Source organism: Nymphaea colorata, chromosome 10, assembly GCF_008831285.2.
Source record: "Nymphaea colorata isolate Beijing-Zhang1983 chromosome 10, ASM883128v2, whole genome shotgun sequence".
Classification (NCBI taxonomy): Eukaryota; Viridiplantae; Streptophyta; class Magnoliopsida; order Nymphaeales; family Nymphaeaceae; genus Nymphaea; species Nymphaea colorata.
This window is the reverse complement of record NC_045147.1, coordinates 1,591,623-1,609,426: the sequence shown is the minus strand read 5'-3', so window position 1 is coordinate 1,609,426 and position 17,804 is coordinate 1,591,623. Positions and strand designations below refer to the sequence as shown.

Sequence of the window (17,804 nt, the reverse complement as noted above, 5' to 3'; positions counted from 1 at the left end):
TATAGTTTCTGCACAACTAATAATTCAACTAACTCCCTTAGTAACCCTTGAATATTTTTAGGAAACTTCTATACGAGACTAACTTTCTCTTATTGGGTGGTACATGGCATGCCCAAGAAAAAGGCAACATGAAAGTCTTAACGATGAGGTAATGGGGTTTGCTAGCTAACCATAAAATAATCCAAAAGGCAACTTCACCTTATTAATAGTTCTCTGTTGTGCATTGTGGATTGATCTTCAATTCGCAATTGATCAATACTCTTTGTAATCTTTTCCTGTTGTTGTACAGTTCCAGAATGAATCACCAAATCCACAAATTGAAGAAAAGGCATCATGCATTCAATAGAAATTTTAAACTTTCTATGAGAAAAGGAACATCTATATATACAATAAGGTTAAAATACATGAAGAACCCTGTCACAACATTGAGATTAGCATTTTAAAGAGGGGAATGGAACATGAATCTAGTATGTGCTGTTATCCTACATCTACTAGAGCTGCTCATCATCTTACACTTCCTCATCTCATTTCTTCCATGACTACAACACAAACTTGCCAGTCGTTAGTCGTTTTACTTAACAATGAGACAAACCTAATGATGACCAAGTACAACAGAAAGAAAACGTGAATTCGTGGGCAAACGCAAATGATAAATCCAAAAGCTAAACAGTGGAAGCAAAACTGTATACAGCATAATTCAAATTATAAAACAAACTTTGAACGCGATTGAAATTTTCCATTAGAACTCGATCGATAATTCCCTTTTTGCAGTCCTATAATTCATTCCAACATATCCAAGCACCAAACAGACAAATAAAAATTGTCAATCACAGAAAACAGAAAAAGAGGAGGATGGCACAAGGAGCAAGGAGGAAAGGGAGCAAGCCAGTAAGGCAAACAATGTTGTTCATTTCCCAGTTACCAATTTACAAGTCACCAAGGCTCTGCTAGATATCTGCTCTGCACTTAGGCTCACCGACAATTCCTTGAATGAAGAAGAAGCCTCGGATAATGGATAGTCTTCTCGAATTGGGAACAGCAAAATTTAAAAAACAGCGGATTCAGTCACCTAACTGAGTTCCACTTTTCTCCAGAATTGCGGGTATTTGCCGCCTCTTGAAAGACAAAAAAGCCACAGCTGCGACTTGCAGACATCCGGCTATCCCCAAAAACCAGATCCCTAGTTTCTTGCCCAACGGGTTTTTCTTTCCTTCAGCGCTTCCAGATCCTCCATTATGAGATCGAGGTGTCTTCCCCAGGGGCGACTTCGCTGAGGGATTCCCGTCGCTCTCTTCGAACTTATGAGGTGCAGGCGGAGGAGGAGAAGGAGACTGAGGAGGCGGTGGAGGATCAGATTTCTGTGCCCGCCAACCGTTTGCGGTAGGTGGTGGTGGCGAATTACGAGGACGATGAGGGGGTGGTTGAGCTGGCTTCGGCGACGGTGGGCTATTCGAAGAAGCGGACGCACCATTAGGGTTCCCCTGTCCAGACGATAAATTGGCGGTCTGGGAGGAACAGATGGAGATCAGAGAGAGCCATATGAGGACGACGATGGTATCCATCAATTGGGGCCTCATGGAAACTGATCTTCTGCTCAATTGGGCATCCATGTTCGCCTTAGATTCAGAAAAGCGGACTCTTCGGGAAATGGGTACCGCTTCCAATTTACAGAGTTTTGCTCCTGAGTTTGCTGGTCAACGGGAGAGCCACAAGGAGAGAGGTGGTTTCGACTTCCGACCTTCAAGTCTTCAACGGCCTCCAATTTCAGAAAGAGAGCAAAAGAGCATCACATTGATTGTCTTATGTGATTTTCTGGCGGCGAAAGAGATTGATAACGCGACGACGCGCCGGTCAGAATCCCTCCAAGTGCCAATCGGTGGACGGGGTTTGGTGTTGATTCCCAAAATTATACTAGGTCAAATACGTCTAGTATCCGTGGGAAGGCGTTTCAACAGGCGGAATTGGGAAGGCGTTTCAACAGGCGGAATTTCACTGTAGCAGTTGAACTCCACTTCCACGTTACATTTAAAACTTCAATCCCATCAAATATAGAATAAAATTTTCAAGAGTTTTGAGTACCTGGAACTAAATACCGAGCATCTTAAATGTTCGGCATTTAGTACGGGGTATGGTGGACTTTTTGTTCTGCTTCATTTGTTTGACTTCATATAACTCTTGTTACAACTATTTTATTTTCCATTTTTCATGTTTGTTTATGCGAAACAAAAATTCCACCTGTCTAAAGGCAACCATTGAAGTTGTAACTGTTTATAATATCCATTGAGGTGGATAGTCACGACGTTTCTATAAATTACTCATATACAAAAATAACTATAGAAATATTTGTTTTTTTAATCAAAAGGCTACGTCTTATATAAAATTGCATGACCAAAGCATCAAAAAAACCTTCATACGCGCATAAGATCATTTAAACTGCCATCTAGCAATCGTATTAGAACGAATAACAAAACGAGAACGTTACTCCAGCACTTCAACTACTGACGATTACCAAGACAACGCCTATTCATGAGTAACATATTATTAGTATGATAAATCTGCTCATATATTACATCCCTCAAATATGCTAAATCGTATTACAAACCTGTTGTGGCAGGCAAAATATTCCATTCAACAAATATGCTCAACCATATCATAAACCTGTTGTAAACCAACATATTTTGTTATCATCGGGCCTCCATATAACAACATTCATGTCAGATATAATAATATTTCCACATACCAACATCCAAGCAAACCACAGTTTTTTTACATTCATCCATAGCAGAAGGGTTTGTTAACATAAAATGGCAATGAGTACGTCGTCTATCCATACATAAGAAAAGAGATGAACGTCCACATCATATCAAGTATGCTAATACATCTGTTAGCAAACAAAAAGTATCAACCCACAGTTCTTCAAGCAAATAGCCAACATACTAAGACCGCAATTAAGAAGAAGACTAACACAAGTCAAAGAAGAAGACTAACACAAGTCGACAATTGTATCCCTGCAGTATCTCTTCAGCTTTTACATGACCGCAACTATTGTCAAGCACTTGTGTAGATGAAAGTCTGCTGCTTTTATGTTGGTAAATGACCTGAAGACTGCAACCCTGTACCAGTATACTAGTGGTTGCCAATGTTCGCAACTCTAAAAAAATGCCCCGTTCTCTGCCTTCAAATGCAACATAATATTTGATGGGCTTCATCTTCGACTTCCTATGGATGAAAAAATAATGTCACTAGCATGCAATCCATGTAACATACTAATTTAACCAAATTATGAAAAACGAATGGAGTATGAGTTGAACAGTATGTGTGCATGCATATAGTTACACACTAACTTATAGCCATCTCCATAGTTTTCTTCCTCTGTTGATGGTATCTCTCCTTGGAGGCATCTCGGCACTGCTTTCGTGAGAAACAAGAGCTAGCTGGCATGGCAGGGGTTGGAATTGCGAGTGCAGACCTTATAAAGAAACTTCCATAGCCCGAGATGGCTACGGGATTCGGCCGCTGGAAAGATGACACTGGAAGAGAAACACCGTAGGCAGCTAAAAGGGATGAGAGGTAGGAAAAGAAGCAGAAGGAAATAAATAGAAAGGGAAGAGGAAGAGAAAATTCAGCTTCATCTTTTCTTGCCGGTGGATGGCTAGAGCCCCTGCAATGATATGAGAGGGAGAGTGTCTTACCTGGTGGGAGTTCGCAATCAATAGGGAGACAACACTGGGTAAGCTGCTGCAGCTGAGGGAAGAGAAAACAAGAATGGAGAACGGATGCCATAATGGACAAAAAGTTTTACCCAACATTAAAGTTTTACCTCAGGCTGGTTATATGTATTGTCCGTTATCTCATTATCTTATTAATTTTTTGTTATCTCATAAACATTATCTCATATTTATATTTAACGTTATCTCATACATCTGTCTATTCGTTATTTTATTATCTCATAAATCTTTTGTTATCTCATAAACATTATCTCATACTTATTTTTTCATACTTATTCGTAATCTCACGCACATGTATATGAAACTTTGAGCATGAAAGTAAATGTACATGTTGGTAGTAGGGTCCACCCCGTCGTAAGTTCTTTGCGTACCCTAGGGTGGCACCCATAACTCAGTCTCCTAATCATATGAAACTTTAATGCAGGTACTATATGGTACTCTGAGAATCAAAATTCTATGTTTGGTTGTTGATAATTTTGCTGAAATTTGAATTATGGTACCACCTCTACAGTGGAGAACCACACTTTCAAACATGCCCCAAGGATTACATTTGAAAAGTCAGTGTTTGTCATTGTATGATAACTTCTAATGTCAATATGCCTGATTTTTTTATAGGATATTAGATCAAATAGTTTCAAAAATTTGGATAATGGAGAAAATTTAATACTCGATTAAGAAAATCAGATTGGATTCAGATTTAGAAAAACATATGTGATTAGATTCCATTTCAAATACGAATATACACAAGTATTTAATCAGATTCGAATTTTTTATCCAGATCAGATTTAGTTTTAAATAAATATTCTTTATTCAATATGAAAGCAAGCCGAATTCAGTTTAATATTTGGATTCGGATTTGGATGTGAATTCAAATATCAGATTCATCTTATATTCAGATTGTGAAATTGGATTTCAATGACTTTCCTTCATTCGCATTCAAAACTGAACATGTGAACACCAAAAAAAAAAAAAAAATTCAGGTGTAGTTAAGAGTACATCCTATGAATAACCCTAAAGGTAGAGGTTTTATTTCTGCACTATAAAAGAATGACAGTTATGTTTGAATAACACAAATATAATAGGATGACACTTTTCGTATTTAAATCATAGGAATACATGCTGACGAGTGTGTTCCCTTTCTCTGGTGAGCCGAAGTACAATAAAGAGGGCTAATAGAGACAATTTATGTCACACACATGAGCCTAACTCGACCTTGTTTTTTATTTTGCGTTGTTTTCATACTCAAGTTATTCAACAAATAACCAGTCTTTGTGTTCGGAATTATTGTGGCAAGCCACTTAACGAATTTGAGTAACTTTGTAGAAATATTTCGAGTTGCACCCCCGTAAGAACATATGTTGCTATAGGCAACTTGTTGATCCACATGCAAAACAGTTCATATTCACAACAAACGGACTCCAACGATGGGAAACCATGTTCCTGTAACAAGTATAGAAGAAAGTTTGAAAAAATACAAACCACTGCCTAAGTTTTCAGTCCATAACAAACTACGGCCGAACTTTAGGTGGTGAATAAATAGCCACTTACGCTTTCATATGATTCTCAAAAACCCGCTCTTCAGTCTTCACTAGGGCTAGGCAATAGGCATCAGCCTTGGCCCGATTAGAATAAAAAATATATATTTATATGTTTTAATATATAAAAATAATTAATTATAACAAATACATAACTACATATGTATTTAAATAGAATAATATTAAAAAATAAGTTATTATGCTGAGTTGGGCGAACTCGGGCTAGCCTGGCACTTAATTTTAAGGGCTGGTTCCGGCTCCATGCTCAAACTGGGTTGGGTACCCTAATTGATTCCTACCCCTAAGCTGCAAAAAAATATTAAAATAATAAAAAATGGACAACAACATTCTTTAAATACATTACTTAAAAAAAATGGACAACCCTCGCCAGCAAGGTTTGGGCCGACCTCGTTTCCTGTGAGAGTTGTCGCCCATGCTACATTGGGCATCACCGTTGCTACTTGGACCCTTTCTCTTGAGTGAGGGTATCGATCCTATGGTAGCTTGTTGTCGGTACCCTCCCTACCAAGGGAGGGTCGAATCTAGCTTGGTAGTTGGTGAGACTAGATTCTCCCCTTTTGTAGGGTCACCATGCAGTGAGGGGACCTGCTGTCCAATTGAGTGTGATGACCCTTGTTTGACAGCGAGATTCGGTCTGACCCTCGCAAGACAGCATCCAGGTTGCTGACAGACCTCACTAGCGAGTCTAGTGGGGATCATTTCTTTATTTTAATATTTTATTTGTTTTGAGTAATAAAACACTTTTATTACTTTTGTCGTTATTTTGATATTTTTCGTAAGGAGGCAACTCTTTGAGAATTTATGTGAAAAGTAGGCAATCAGGTTGTTTGTTATTTGTTAAGGCAATTCCTCCATTGTTGCAGATGGAATGCGATAACATAACTAAATCACCTTCGAAAACTAGAATGGCTATTTCTTTATGTCCAAAAGTTAGTTGCAGTTCGTTGTTGACCTAAAATTTAGGCAACGTTTTTTAGTTTTTTTCTATAAGTTACGTATAAATTAGAAAATACTACTAAAAGGTGTTCATGATTTTCACAAATAAAAATAATACGTGCTCCACCCTCTAACAGCTAATGAACAAACATTCAATTTTTTAGAAAAATGCACAATAGGTGTCCAGCTCTTTATATATGTTTCATAGCAACCTTGGACCCATGGGTGAGGAGGAAAGAGGGAGGTTTGGCCTCTTCGGGGAATCTCCCCATTCTCTAAAAAGCTTCTTGTATTTCCTGATGTTGTCCATCATCAATTGACACTTATATGAACCACTTACGAATGACGGACCCGTTATAATGTCAATATGATGAATTATAAATCAAATAATGACATGCAAACAAACAAGCTAAAAACGGAATTGAAAGAGAGAATTTGGTAATAACATTTCCAAATTCAACAAATACATCAAGAACAGGATGGACAAAGATATTTTATTCATGCGTGAAAAGTAACCGAAAATAGACACAGCTCCATTTTTTGGAGAAAGCGAAGATTGGGGGTACAGTCCCTTGAAATTGAATTCCATTTTGTTGCGAATGATAATTGCTGAGCTGCCATGTCTCGCTAAATAACCTTAGCAGGAACTAGAATTTGAAGTGGGCATGTCTGTAGATTAAATCAATCAGTGTCTCTTAATATTGTACTAGTGACACTTTAATTGACAGGTATATTGTCATCTAGGTTCCAAAGCAGCCCCTAAAACCTAAGAGGTCGTTTGATTGCTGTCCATTGGGACAGGACAGACAGGACGTCCTGTCCCTTACACTACTGTCATGTCCTTATGGACAATGATGTTCCTTGTCCACCGTTTGATGATTTTAGGAACAGAACACTATGTGCTTTTTGTCCAGCGTTTGTTTCGTGTGTGTCTGTTCTGTCTGTTATGTCTGTCCTGTCTGACGTTTGTTTCTGTCTTGTCCGATCTATCCATTCTCTCTAATCTATCCATTTTGACTGATGTTTGTGTCTTTCATGGTTAGTTTTATCTGTCTAGTTTAGTATTTGTTTATGTTTCGTTCAAACTGTCTATTTTATCCATTATTTGTATCTTCTCTAATGAATTTTGGCTATTATATTTATTTTGTGTGCTATATGATATCTTATTTTTCAAGTTCATATGGGTTGGTGTGGTGTGCGCTCTTCAAAGTTTTTTTATTTTCATATGAATATTTATAAAAATTTGCTATATTATGTATATATGAGTGTCCTTCCAGACATGAAAATATGTGAAAATGCTTCCTTCACAAATCTTTTCTGGCTCTGGTCACTCAGACAGCCAGCCTGAGGTCACAAGTGCTTTTCCTTATAAACGAATTGTCATGAGAGAGAGAGAGAGAGAGAGAGAGAGAGAGAGAGAGAAATTAAAAACAAGATACTGCTTACATAATGTACATCACTGACATCAAACATTGCAGTTTAAGAAACAAAGACAACAATTGCAGGGGCATTCTGCCCCTTAAAGAGGGTGAAGCTTCACTGATGGCTTGAGAGGGTCCTTCTGCAGCTCTCGAAGAACGACTGACACCAAAAGTCATGTTTGGCTGCCAAGACACATTTATGAGAAAAGAAAAATTAACACTCTGAGTTCTGATTCCATCAATCTAACCACTCCCACCATTATTATCTACAATAAGAGGATCTAAATCGACAAATACAGATGTGTTGACAGTAACAGCAATAGCTAATTAAACTCCATGTAAAATTAATCAAACCCTTAAGTTGATGATTTAAAGAAGGCTAAATTTTTTGAGAAAGATGTACCTTGCAGTAGTTGATATCTCCACAACCACAAACCAGATGCCCATTTGCTACATCTATAGCATATGGAGCTCCACCTCCATCACTAATCTGCAGACCGTGTCAGGAATCAAAAGTTTAGACTAAGAGAGATGATAAGCTGACGTTTAACTTAAATGATTTTAGTGAGATTCAAGGGGCTTCAACCTTGTAATAATCAACAGCAATAAAAAGGCCACAGCTTATTGGCAGCCTATACTTTATTTACAGCTTAGAGCGCTTGTTACAGGATCTAGAAGTGCAAAACATACAAAAACTTTCGTTTTGTTCTTGATTGCGGTCACTATGGCAGCCTCGCCTTCCTATCTGAGTTTGAGTTCAATATCTATTATAGACATTCAAAAGAGAAGCTCATGCTGCGAAGGAGCTACTGAAAAAGGACCTGGAGCTGAAGACGTCCAAGCTTGTTGTAGAAGACCTTGGAGCAGAGGATGTCCAAGGTTGGTGGGTTGCATGAAAAGGAGTAGCAGTTCAGCTAGAAACTGCTGAAGACGAGCAGCAGGCTGAGCACCTAAACTGCTAAAGCAAGCTTGGTACTGCTGGAGTCATTCAAGCTTAGTAGCCTACTGAAGATGAACTCAAATGACGATGAGTTCTATTGGGCGAGCTAAGGAAGCCTGCTGCACCAAGCTCTAGGACATGGAGCAGAGGCTCCAAGGGTGCTGCTATAGAAGATGTCTACTATGCCGACTTAAAGGGGAACTGCTGAAGACGCTCCAAGGAAGAAGTTCCTGTTGCATCGAGCTGAAGGAGGAAAAGTCAATAAAGAAACGGTGCTTTTGATTTCTTTCTCTATCAATTTCACTTAGCCTAGTCTTCCATTGAGCAATTCTTTCAGCAGAGGCAAAGTCAAAAAAGAAACAATGCTCTTGTATACATGACATACTTGAAATAGCTTCAAATTTCAATGGAGTTAATTACAAAATTCTATCAAATTTCAATGGACAGTGTGATATGCACAGTTAGTTATGAAAGCTATTACTGCAAAAGAACAAGCACTACAAGAATATTTACTAACTGCAGAGATAGCTGCATCAGCAGCAGAGGAGGGCTGGTAGGTGCTACTTTGCAGTTGCAGGAACATGGGAAAATAAAGTGGCAAGGAAATTTTAGACAATAATGACCAGTTAAGAAACGTTGAAGCTAAAAATGCTTCTCCACTCTAAGATATTCATATGGTATGAGACAGTAGAATTATTGTATGTAGCAGGTCTTCTTTAGGAAAGATACGGACCGAAATGAAAAGGTAGAATAGCCAAGCAGCAGCCTTTCCCCTCTTCCCCCAATTACAAGCTTCCTTTTGGGTTACGAATAATGCCAGAATTTATTACCATGAACTCAGCCACAGGAAACGACCGAAATGTGAGCCAATTGGTCTGCTGGTGGCCTGAAAATGAAAAACGACAGTCGTAAGACAGGGACATACCTGTGGAACAGGCAGATTGCATCCTCAGCAGGGCGAAGGGCAGCTTCAATCCACTGCGCGTTTGAAGGAGGCGAGAGGTTGAGGGAGGGTGAAGAAGCGTGAGGGGCAAGGAAGACAAGAAGGGGCTACAGGGCGAGGACAAAAACCCTAGTTACTTGAACGCCGCTGCCTAGGAGCAGTTGGAAGACGCCCTGCTGAGGATCTGCTCAAGGACGCCTGCTGAGAAGCTGCAAGCGATGCTGCGGCAGTCGCCCTCCAGCAGAGATAAAGGAGAAGGAGAGAAATAGAAAGGGCTAGGGCAGCTTGGGCGATGGAGGAGAAGGAGAGAAACAGGAATAGGGCAGCTCGGGGGCAGAAACGAGGGCGGAGATAGAGGAGAAAGTCAACTCGGGGGGCAGATAAGAGGAGAAGAGACGGGGGCGAAGGTGGAGGAGGAGAAAGTCAGCTCAGGGGTAGAGAAGAGGAGAAAGGCAGGGGAGATGGGGGCGGAGGTGGAGGAGAAGGAAATGGCGTCGAGGGGTTGGGGTCGAGGTGACGTTCCTGTCCTGTCTGTTCCGAGGGTTAGGTCGGAACAGAATGGAACAAAATAATTATTTATACCTTTGTTTAGGCGTCCGTTCTGTCCAGCTTGTCCTGTGTTCAACGTTTGATGAAAAAATCAACTAAACAGGACACGCGTGTCCTGTAGCTATCAAACGACCTCAGGGTTGCAGAAAAGGGAAAGGGTTTTGCCCTCTTCAAGGTATCTCTCCCCTCTAAATGGCACACTAAATTTTGAAGGTTCATGTTCTTCAAATCAAGCTCCAATTCACGTTCTGATGGATTGACGTGACTCCAAATGAGATACTGAAATGTAAGGTTGGACTATGACTGATGGATGGAGTTTTCTAATTTATAAGGACCAGGTTCTGAATTACTGTGCAAGTCCAAAATAGGTAAATTGAAGTGTATCCTCATCAGCTTGTTGGCATACGGGACAACAACTGGGCAAGTTGAAGCCTTATTACTTAAGGTTGTTCACCATTTGGACCTGGTCAAGGATGATAATCGATGCCAAGACCTTGGTCTTGGAGTAGGTCCGAGGCCCACATTGATATTGGTGCATGGGAACCAGTCAGCTAAAGAAGGTTGAACTGCACCGTAGATCTTTTTACTTGGAAGGAAAACTGGAATCATCACAACCCAATGAGCCATATAGGTCCAATGAAAGTCCTTGCTTCAAGATATACTGGAAAGGGAGCCTTCCATCACATACCATCATCTATAACTCCAAAATGCTTCTCCCTGGACAAGTCATTTGTTGTAGAATCGCCCTAGAAATTGGGATTTTGGATTCATGTTGTCATTGTCATTAATCCACATCACTGTGCATAACATCTTCTTCAGCATGAAGGTAAGGAAAAAAGTTGGCGGCAGTCCTACCATGTACCATTTGTGTGGGGAATAGGTTCCTCCTACATTAACCATAAAAATAGGAAATGCATGGAACCCCAACAAAATTGAAGCCCTCACCTTTGTGAAGGTTTATGGCTGTTGAGTATGTACAAAGGCATCTCTAGTTCCGATTTTTCAATTAAATTGGGTCAAGGGCGATTATTAGCAATTGAGTAACTTTCCCACAAAAAACTAAGTGATTTGGTGAAATTTTGCCTTGGATGATGTTGTTGGTGTTGGATCTCTACTTATTTTGAGTGAGAGAGTATTCCATTCCACTACCTGTATGAGTCGAAACCTTTATTTCCCCTTTGCCCCTGGGGTCCAATATTGTGTAGGTGCAGGGTGTGGGTACAATATAAGTCAATTAGCGCAATGCTCCTATCCTAGTGGCACAAAGGCATAGTTCTTGTTGAACTGAACTGGCGACACGTAAGTCCAACTAGGGCAGCCCGATCAGCTATTTTCCTGTCACTATTAGTTTGGATAATGATGTTCTCACATATAGGGGAATGTTGTCAATGGCCTCTTGTTCCGCAACCAGTTTTCCATGAAAGGGCAGTAACCATCGACCCAAAAAACTGCACCATATAAGTAGCTTCCATTGATGTGCCTCACAATGCAGGCACAGCCAGCTTTGTCTTTTGACCAAGTGAAGAAGTGACAGTTACAATTAATTCTTATGGCCTAGTACTAGTGGCTCTATTAAGTTAAAGTTTGCAGCCATATATTAATGGCATAGCTTGTTTTCAAATCACACCTTAGTTTGAGAAGCTAGTCCGAGGAATGTTCAACGAGCGAGCCGAGCCCAAGCTGAGCCAGCTCGAACTTAGCTTGACTGACGTATTGCCAGCTCGAGTTCAACTCGAGCTCAAGCCAAGCTTTATGAGGCAAGCTTGAGCTCGACTCAGTTAACTGTGTGAGCTTGAGCTCCACTCATTTAAGCTCATCAGTCAATAGTGATCCTCATCTTCTTCAGGCTATTGAAAAAAAAAAACTGCAATATTACTCTACTATTCTTCTCTAAAAAATAAATTGTTCACCAAAAAATAATGTGTGAAGAGTTCTGACCTAAACTTCATTGCTTACATCGAAAATCAATTATACATGGATTCATACAACCTAGTGTTCAAACAAAAAAACTATTTCCTGGTTTACGACTTGCAGTTGAAGCCCGGTAGAAAGAGGAGGTGGAAGAAGAAGAAGAAGAAGAAGAAAAGGAAGTAGAAAAACAGAGAGAGAAATGGAGAGAGAGATAGAGAGAAGGAGAAAAGAAAAATAAAAAAAGGGAGAGAGTTAGAAGACATAGCAGGAGAAATGAAAAACAAACGAGCAGAGTCGAGTTTAAACGAGTTGAGCTCGTGTAACTCGAACTCGACCATTTATAACTAGAGTTTTAACTTGAGCTCAAACTCAACTAGTTTAATAAATGAGTCAGCTCGAAATGAGCTTATACGAACGAGCTCGACTCATTGTACATTCTTAGCTGGTCCATAAAGTGTTCCCAAATTCCTAAAACAGCCTGCCATGTGGCCTCATTGGTTGATCATGCTCAAAGCTATTGCTTGGTTATCTTCTTTTAATTGACTTTTGAGGACAATCCTCAAAACTGCAGACAAGTCATATACATGGACAAGTTGATCTCTAATAGGAATTAGGCTCGTGAGCATTTATTGAAGAAGAATAAGATACATACAATGATGCAATACATGAACTGGTGGACCAGCTAAGGCTGAACATTGGGCTAACCCCTCCCGATTCTCATAAAGGACTGATGGGCCTGGCCGAGTCATGGCCAGACCCATTACCCAGCCAATTAATAATCAGGCCAGGCCAGGCCCAATGCTTATCAGGTGCCAGCCCCGTAAAGGCTTTATTAAACATTAAAAAAACAACACCTTTGCTTGTGAGGTTTAAATAGTTAAAAGGGCACATGGAAAGGGTTGAGAGACGTCCTTTCTTATAACAGACTCTCTCAGCTTCTCCTAAAAAAAAGAGTGGTACAACACTAAAATTTAGCCCATTTTTTTTATTTATCACTCTTTTCTAAGCACTTTACAAGTGTAGAAAACTCTAGACCACATTAGTCTTGTATTTAAAATTTGTTAGAAAAACCGCCTGCTAAACACTTAGAAAAAAAGGTATGGGCATTGCAAACAAGTAAACACTAACAACCAAAATAAAACATAAAAAACATGAGATAAAAGTAAAAAAAAGGTATGGGCATTGCAAACAAATTGATGGCCGATTAATGAAATTTTACACTTGGATTGAAGACCGTTGGAAGTCTTCAAAGGCTTATATCACCCCAAATTTTTTGAAAAAAAGACAGTATTTTATTTTTAGACCCTAAGACAATTCCTAGACCCTAAATAAATTCGCAACTATTCGATCTAAAATAAATCTCTAAACCCTTGGCTGAACCCAAACACAAAATTCAAATTCAAAACTAAACTTCAGATACAAGATTTAAATCCAAAATCCAACTCTCGGATCTAGATTAGATCCAAAACCAAAGTCTAGACCCAAATCAAGCATTTTAAGCTTCAAATCCAAAGTCGAGATCAAAACAATGAAATTTGATGTTATCGAGAGCGCGCACACAAACCTTCTGTTTGTTTTATGTCTCGCCCTTGCACCAAAAATGTATTCATGAGTTTAAATCACTCAACAAAATGCATCAGCGACAAATTGAACCCAATCCAGATTCAAAACAAGCCCGGAGTGACTCAAAGTGGAATAGACCTCCCATTTATAACAAAAACCTTTTTTTTACACATTTTAAATAAAAAATTGTTTTATGCATCTTATATAAACAACCTTTTATTTATCTATTTATTTGATTTTATTTGATTTTGTTATTTAAACAAAAATTTTACTCACACATCGCCTGAGTGGCGCGCGACAGTGCTCGAGTTGAGCGCACAGGCCCCATTTTGGTGAAGAAAACCAGCCCTTGGGGGGCGGTTTTGACCCTATTGGGTGGGCAATAGCCTTGCCCACACCCCAAGGGCTAATGGCCAATCACACTTGGTCAAAACCTACTTTAAAAATAAAATTAAAAAATATTAAAAAATATTAAAAAATATTTGAAAATCGCATGAAAATCTTGTTAAATTAAAAAAAATTAAAATTTTAAGTTTTGGCTCCAAAACTCTCCATAAATACCCTCACAATCTTCTTCCTTGGGCATGAGCTAACCCTTGAGGAACCTCTAGTGCTCAATCACTTGAAAATTTAGAGTTTTTCCTTACCTTTTTTTCTCCATTTCTCTCTTCTTCTCTTTTTCTTCTCAAACCTTGGGAGTAAGCTTCTTTATGGTCCAACTCTTTAAGGGAGCACAAGAAAATCTCTTGAAGGCATATCTTCATCACCTTGGAGCTTCACCAAAAACAACCTTAGGATCATCCGAAGTAAGAGATTAAAAAATCATTCTTATTAGAGGTATGTAATGAATATCTCACTCCATTTATTTTGTTTATTTTCCTCCCTTATTCATCTCCCCATGGCCATATAAGATAGTTCTCTGTTCGCATCCCCAAAATTTTTATTTTTTGTTTTGAAGTGCTACAGAAAAACGAGTTTTGTTTTGAAAATGGGAAAGAAAGGGACTCGCCGATCGGTACGAGGATTGACCGTTCCCGGCACCTTTACTGGGGGTAATCAATCCAAGGGCTATGTTTATTATTGATGGATTTCGTTTTGGCTTAAACATCTTTTTCATTCTATATGTGGTATAGAAAAATCTTGAAAGTTTGATGTTCCAAACTTTTGAAAAGGTTCTTGAAGCATTACTTGAAAATGTGAAATATTTCAGGAAAAACTAGAATTGAGAAATCTTTGTAAATATCATTTGCAAAGCATAGGAAATCATTTTGAAGTCATTTTAGTGTTCCATTGAGACTTTAAGTATATTTGAGATTTTGCTCTAATTCGGTTACTACCTAATTAGAGCTTCATCTCATCTTGCTTAAGTTCTTTTAGAGATGTGTTTGTGATCATTTGTAGTGTTAAGTGAATTTGGATGCATGAATGCATTAATCCTATATGATTCATTTCTACTACAACATTTATTTAAAGACATTTCTACCATCACATACATCTGATATTTTTGTTTTCATAATTATCATATATAAGAAGATTTTTTTTTAAAAATAGATTGGGATTGTAGACCAGCAAACATGAATCCAATATTGGGTTATTACTTGATTTTTAGTTTTGATGAAGTCGGTAAATTAAAAAATCATGATAAAAAAATGTTAAAAAGAATAGAAGAGATGAAATACTCTCATGAAAAGAAAGAGAGAGAGAGAGATAGAGAAAGACATGCATATACGTGTACATATCATCATATATACACATATATGAAAATTTAAAAGAAAAAGGGTATTGATTTGAAGAGAAAGAGAGATGTTAGAGGAAAAGAGAAATATACATACGTATATACGTGTATGTATAAGAAATTTTGTAAGAAAATATATTTGTCTTAAAAAGAGAAATAAAATATTCAATGTCTTAAAAAGAGAAATAAAATATTCAAAAGAGAGGAATAGGACACATGTATATACGTATTCATGTACATATGAAAATTTGTAAATAGAATGTGGAAACATAGAGAGAGAAGGATGAAGGGAATCATCTTGCGCACATATATATATATATATATATATATAAAACATGTTTATACATATGTGTCTCCATGAGATTAGAAATCAAGAAATAACTTAAAATAACCGTCTTCAAGTTTGAGGGGATCTTGAACTCATGTAAGAGTCCAAACTAAGTCTCCAAAGCCATATTAGAAAGTGTTTTTCGAAAATATTTTGGAAAACATGATCTCAAATATTTTTGGTATATGAATATAAAACATAGTTACTTAGTTTGTTACAAGGGAATAAGTTTCTTCCACCGTTGGGTATAGAAGAAAAAAACCATACGATAATATGCTCATTTGGGTTCCTAATAGGATGATTAAAAGGAAAACTAGCGTGAAATGACATGAAATGCAAATTAACATGTACATATTCGTGAGGGTTTTCCCTAGGTTGAACAAGTCCCGACCACAAAAATTAACAAAAGAATGAAGAGTCTCAAACCATACTCTCATTTTCGCCATGCATTCACATATAAATGAAAAATCAAACAGCTATGCATGGATAATATCTTGAAATAAAGCAATACTAAAGAAAAGAGGGAGATAACATGATTCAATCATAAAATGTAATATCATCTCATCTTTTCATGCTCTCGGTGCATTCGAGCATAGCCTCTTGACTCTAAAATAGAGATTAAGAGCTCTCTCATATCGTCATAGGTAGATGAAGAAGAGAGGAAAGAAAAGCATCACAACAAGACTACATTCAAGAAATGATAGAACATGATGCAATAAAAAAATGAAATATCATCTCCTCTCATGCTCTGGGTGCACTCGAGCATAGATTCTTGACTTTAATATAGAGATTGAGAGCTATGTCATATGGCCATGGAGAGATGAAGAGAAAAGGAAAATGGGAGAAGCAAAACAATAATATATTCAAGAAAAGAAATAGCATGATTCAATCATAAAATGAAATTTCACTTCAACTTCTCATGCTCCCGGTACACTCAAGAATAGCTTCTTGACTCTGAAATAGAGGTTTTAGATTTATCTTATTTAGCCATGGGGAGATGAAGAATGGAAGAAAAGCGTGGAGTGAGATGCTTGTTACATACCTCTTATGAGAATGATTTTGGGAAGAAAATGATCACCCTTGCTTGGAATGATCTTAGATCCATGAATAGAGCTCCAAGATAATGAAGATGAGGCCTCCAAGAAATCTTCGTGCTCCCTTAAAGAGTTGTAGCTTGATGAAGCTTTCTCCAAGTTGGAGAAGAAGAGAGAAATGAAAAGAAAGAAGAAGAGGGAAATGGAGGAAGAGAGCTAAAAACTCTAAGTCCTCAAGTGAGAATGCACTAAGGCTTCTCCAAGGGCTAGATCTTTTGCCCAAGAAGGGGAAAATAAGGGTATTTATAGAGAGTTTTGTTCAGATATCTTTCCTTTCTCGTGTCTATAGAAGAGATGGGAATTTGCCTGATGTTCTTGTTGGCCGCCCCCCTACTGTTGGCCTTGACGCTACTACTACTGTGATGTGAGCGGTTCAATGCCTGAATTCATTAAGAGATAACAAAAAGGGAGCTTGGCAGATTTTCAAAATTCAAAATTTTTTAAATTTTATAACATTTTTAAATAATTTTGAATAGGTTTTGTCTAAGTGTGTTTGGCTATTTGGCCTAAAAATTCATTTTTGGGTTGTATGTAGGGCTAATGCTCACTAAAAATGTTGAAAATCGCCCCCTAACGATCGATTTTGAAGAAAAATGGGTGCTGCCAATGCGTGCCAGTGCGTTTTTGCGCTTTGAGGGCGTGCGACGACGTGTGCTGCATGCTCGATCTCGTTGTCGCGCGGCACGCGATTGTGTGGCCGTGCACGCGATTGTGTGGCCGTGCACGCGATCGCTGTGCGCGACTGCGTGATGCGCAAAACTCATTTTAAAAAAAAAGTTTAAAGTAATATGAAATAAAAAAATGAGTATAAAACTTTCCTTTTTTATTTTTTAAATAAAATGAAATTAAAGTGAAATAGAATAAGATAAAATTGGCATAAAACTCCATTTTTTTGTTTAAAAATATGTATGAAGCTGGTTTTTTGTTTCAAATGGGTGGTCGACTCGGTTTCAAGTTACTTCGGACTTGTTCCAAGTCCGATTTTGGTTCAGTCGGTTGTCGACTCGTTCAAGCATGCGACTTGAGTTTAAAACATATTTTGGCGTGAGAATGAGATCCTAAAACAAAAGGAAGGTCCGCACACTTGCGACCCTCAAATT

The 17,804-nt window shown here is 38.3% G+C and overlaps 1 protein-coding gene and 1 long non-coding RNA gene across 2 annotated transcripts; both read right to left on the bottom strand.

Moving 5' to 3' along the window:
- Window positions 1–1,061: 1,061 nt before the first annotated feature.
- LOC116262170 (formin-like protein 16) lies at window positions 1,062–1,610 on the bottom strand. Its single transcript, XM_031641310.1, has one exon. It carries the CDS (start codon window positions 1,608–1,610, stop codon window positions 1,062–1,064), a length of 549 nt encoding a protein of 182 aa, XP_031497170.1.
- Window positions 1,611–7,640: 6,030 nt separating this feature from the next.
- On the bottom strand, window positions 7,641–10,055 carry LOC116262032 (uncharacterized). Its single transcript, XR_004174399.2, has 3 exons — window positions 9,507–10,055; window positions 8,045–8,131; window positions 7,641–7,824 (listed from the first exon to the last, which is right to left on the bottom strand). It is a non-coding gene; the product is annotated as an uncharacterized LOC116262032 (long non-coding RNA).
- Between the last annotated feature and the right edge of the window lie 7,749 nt (window positions 10,056–17,804).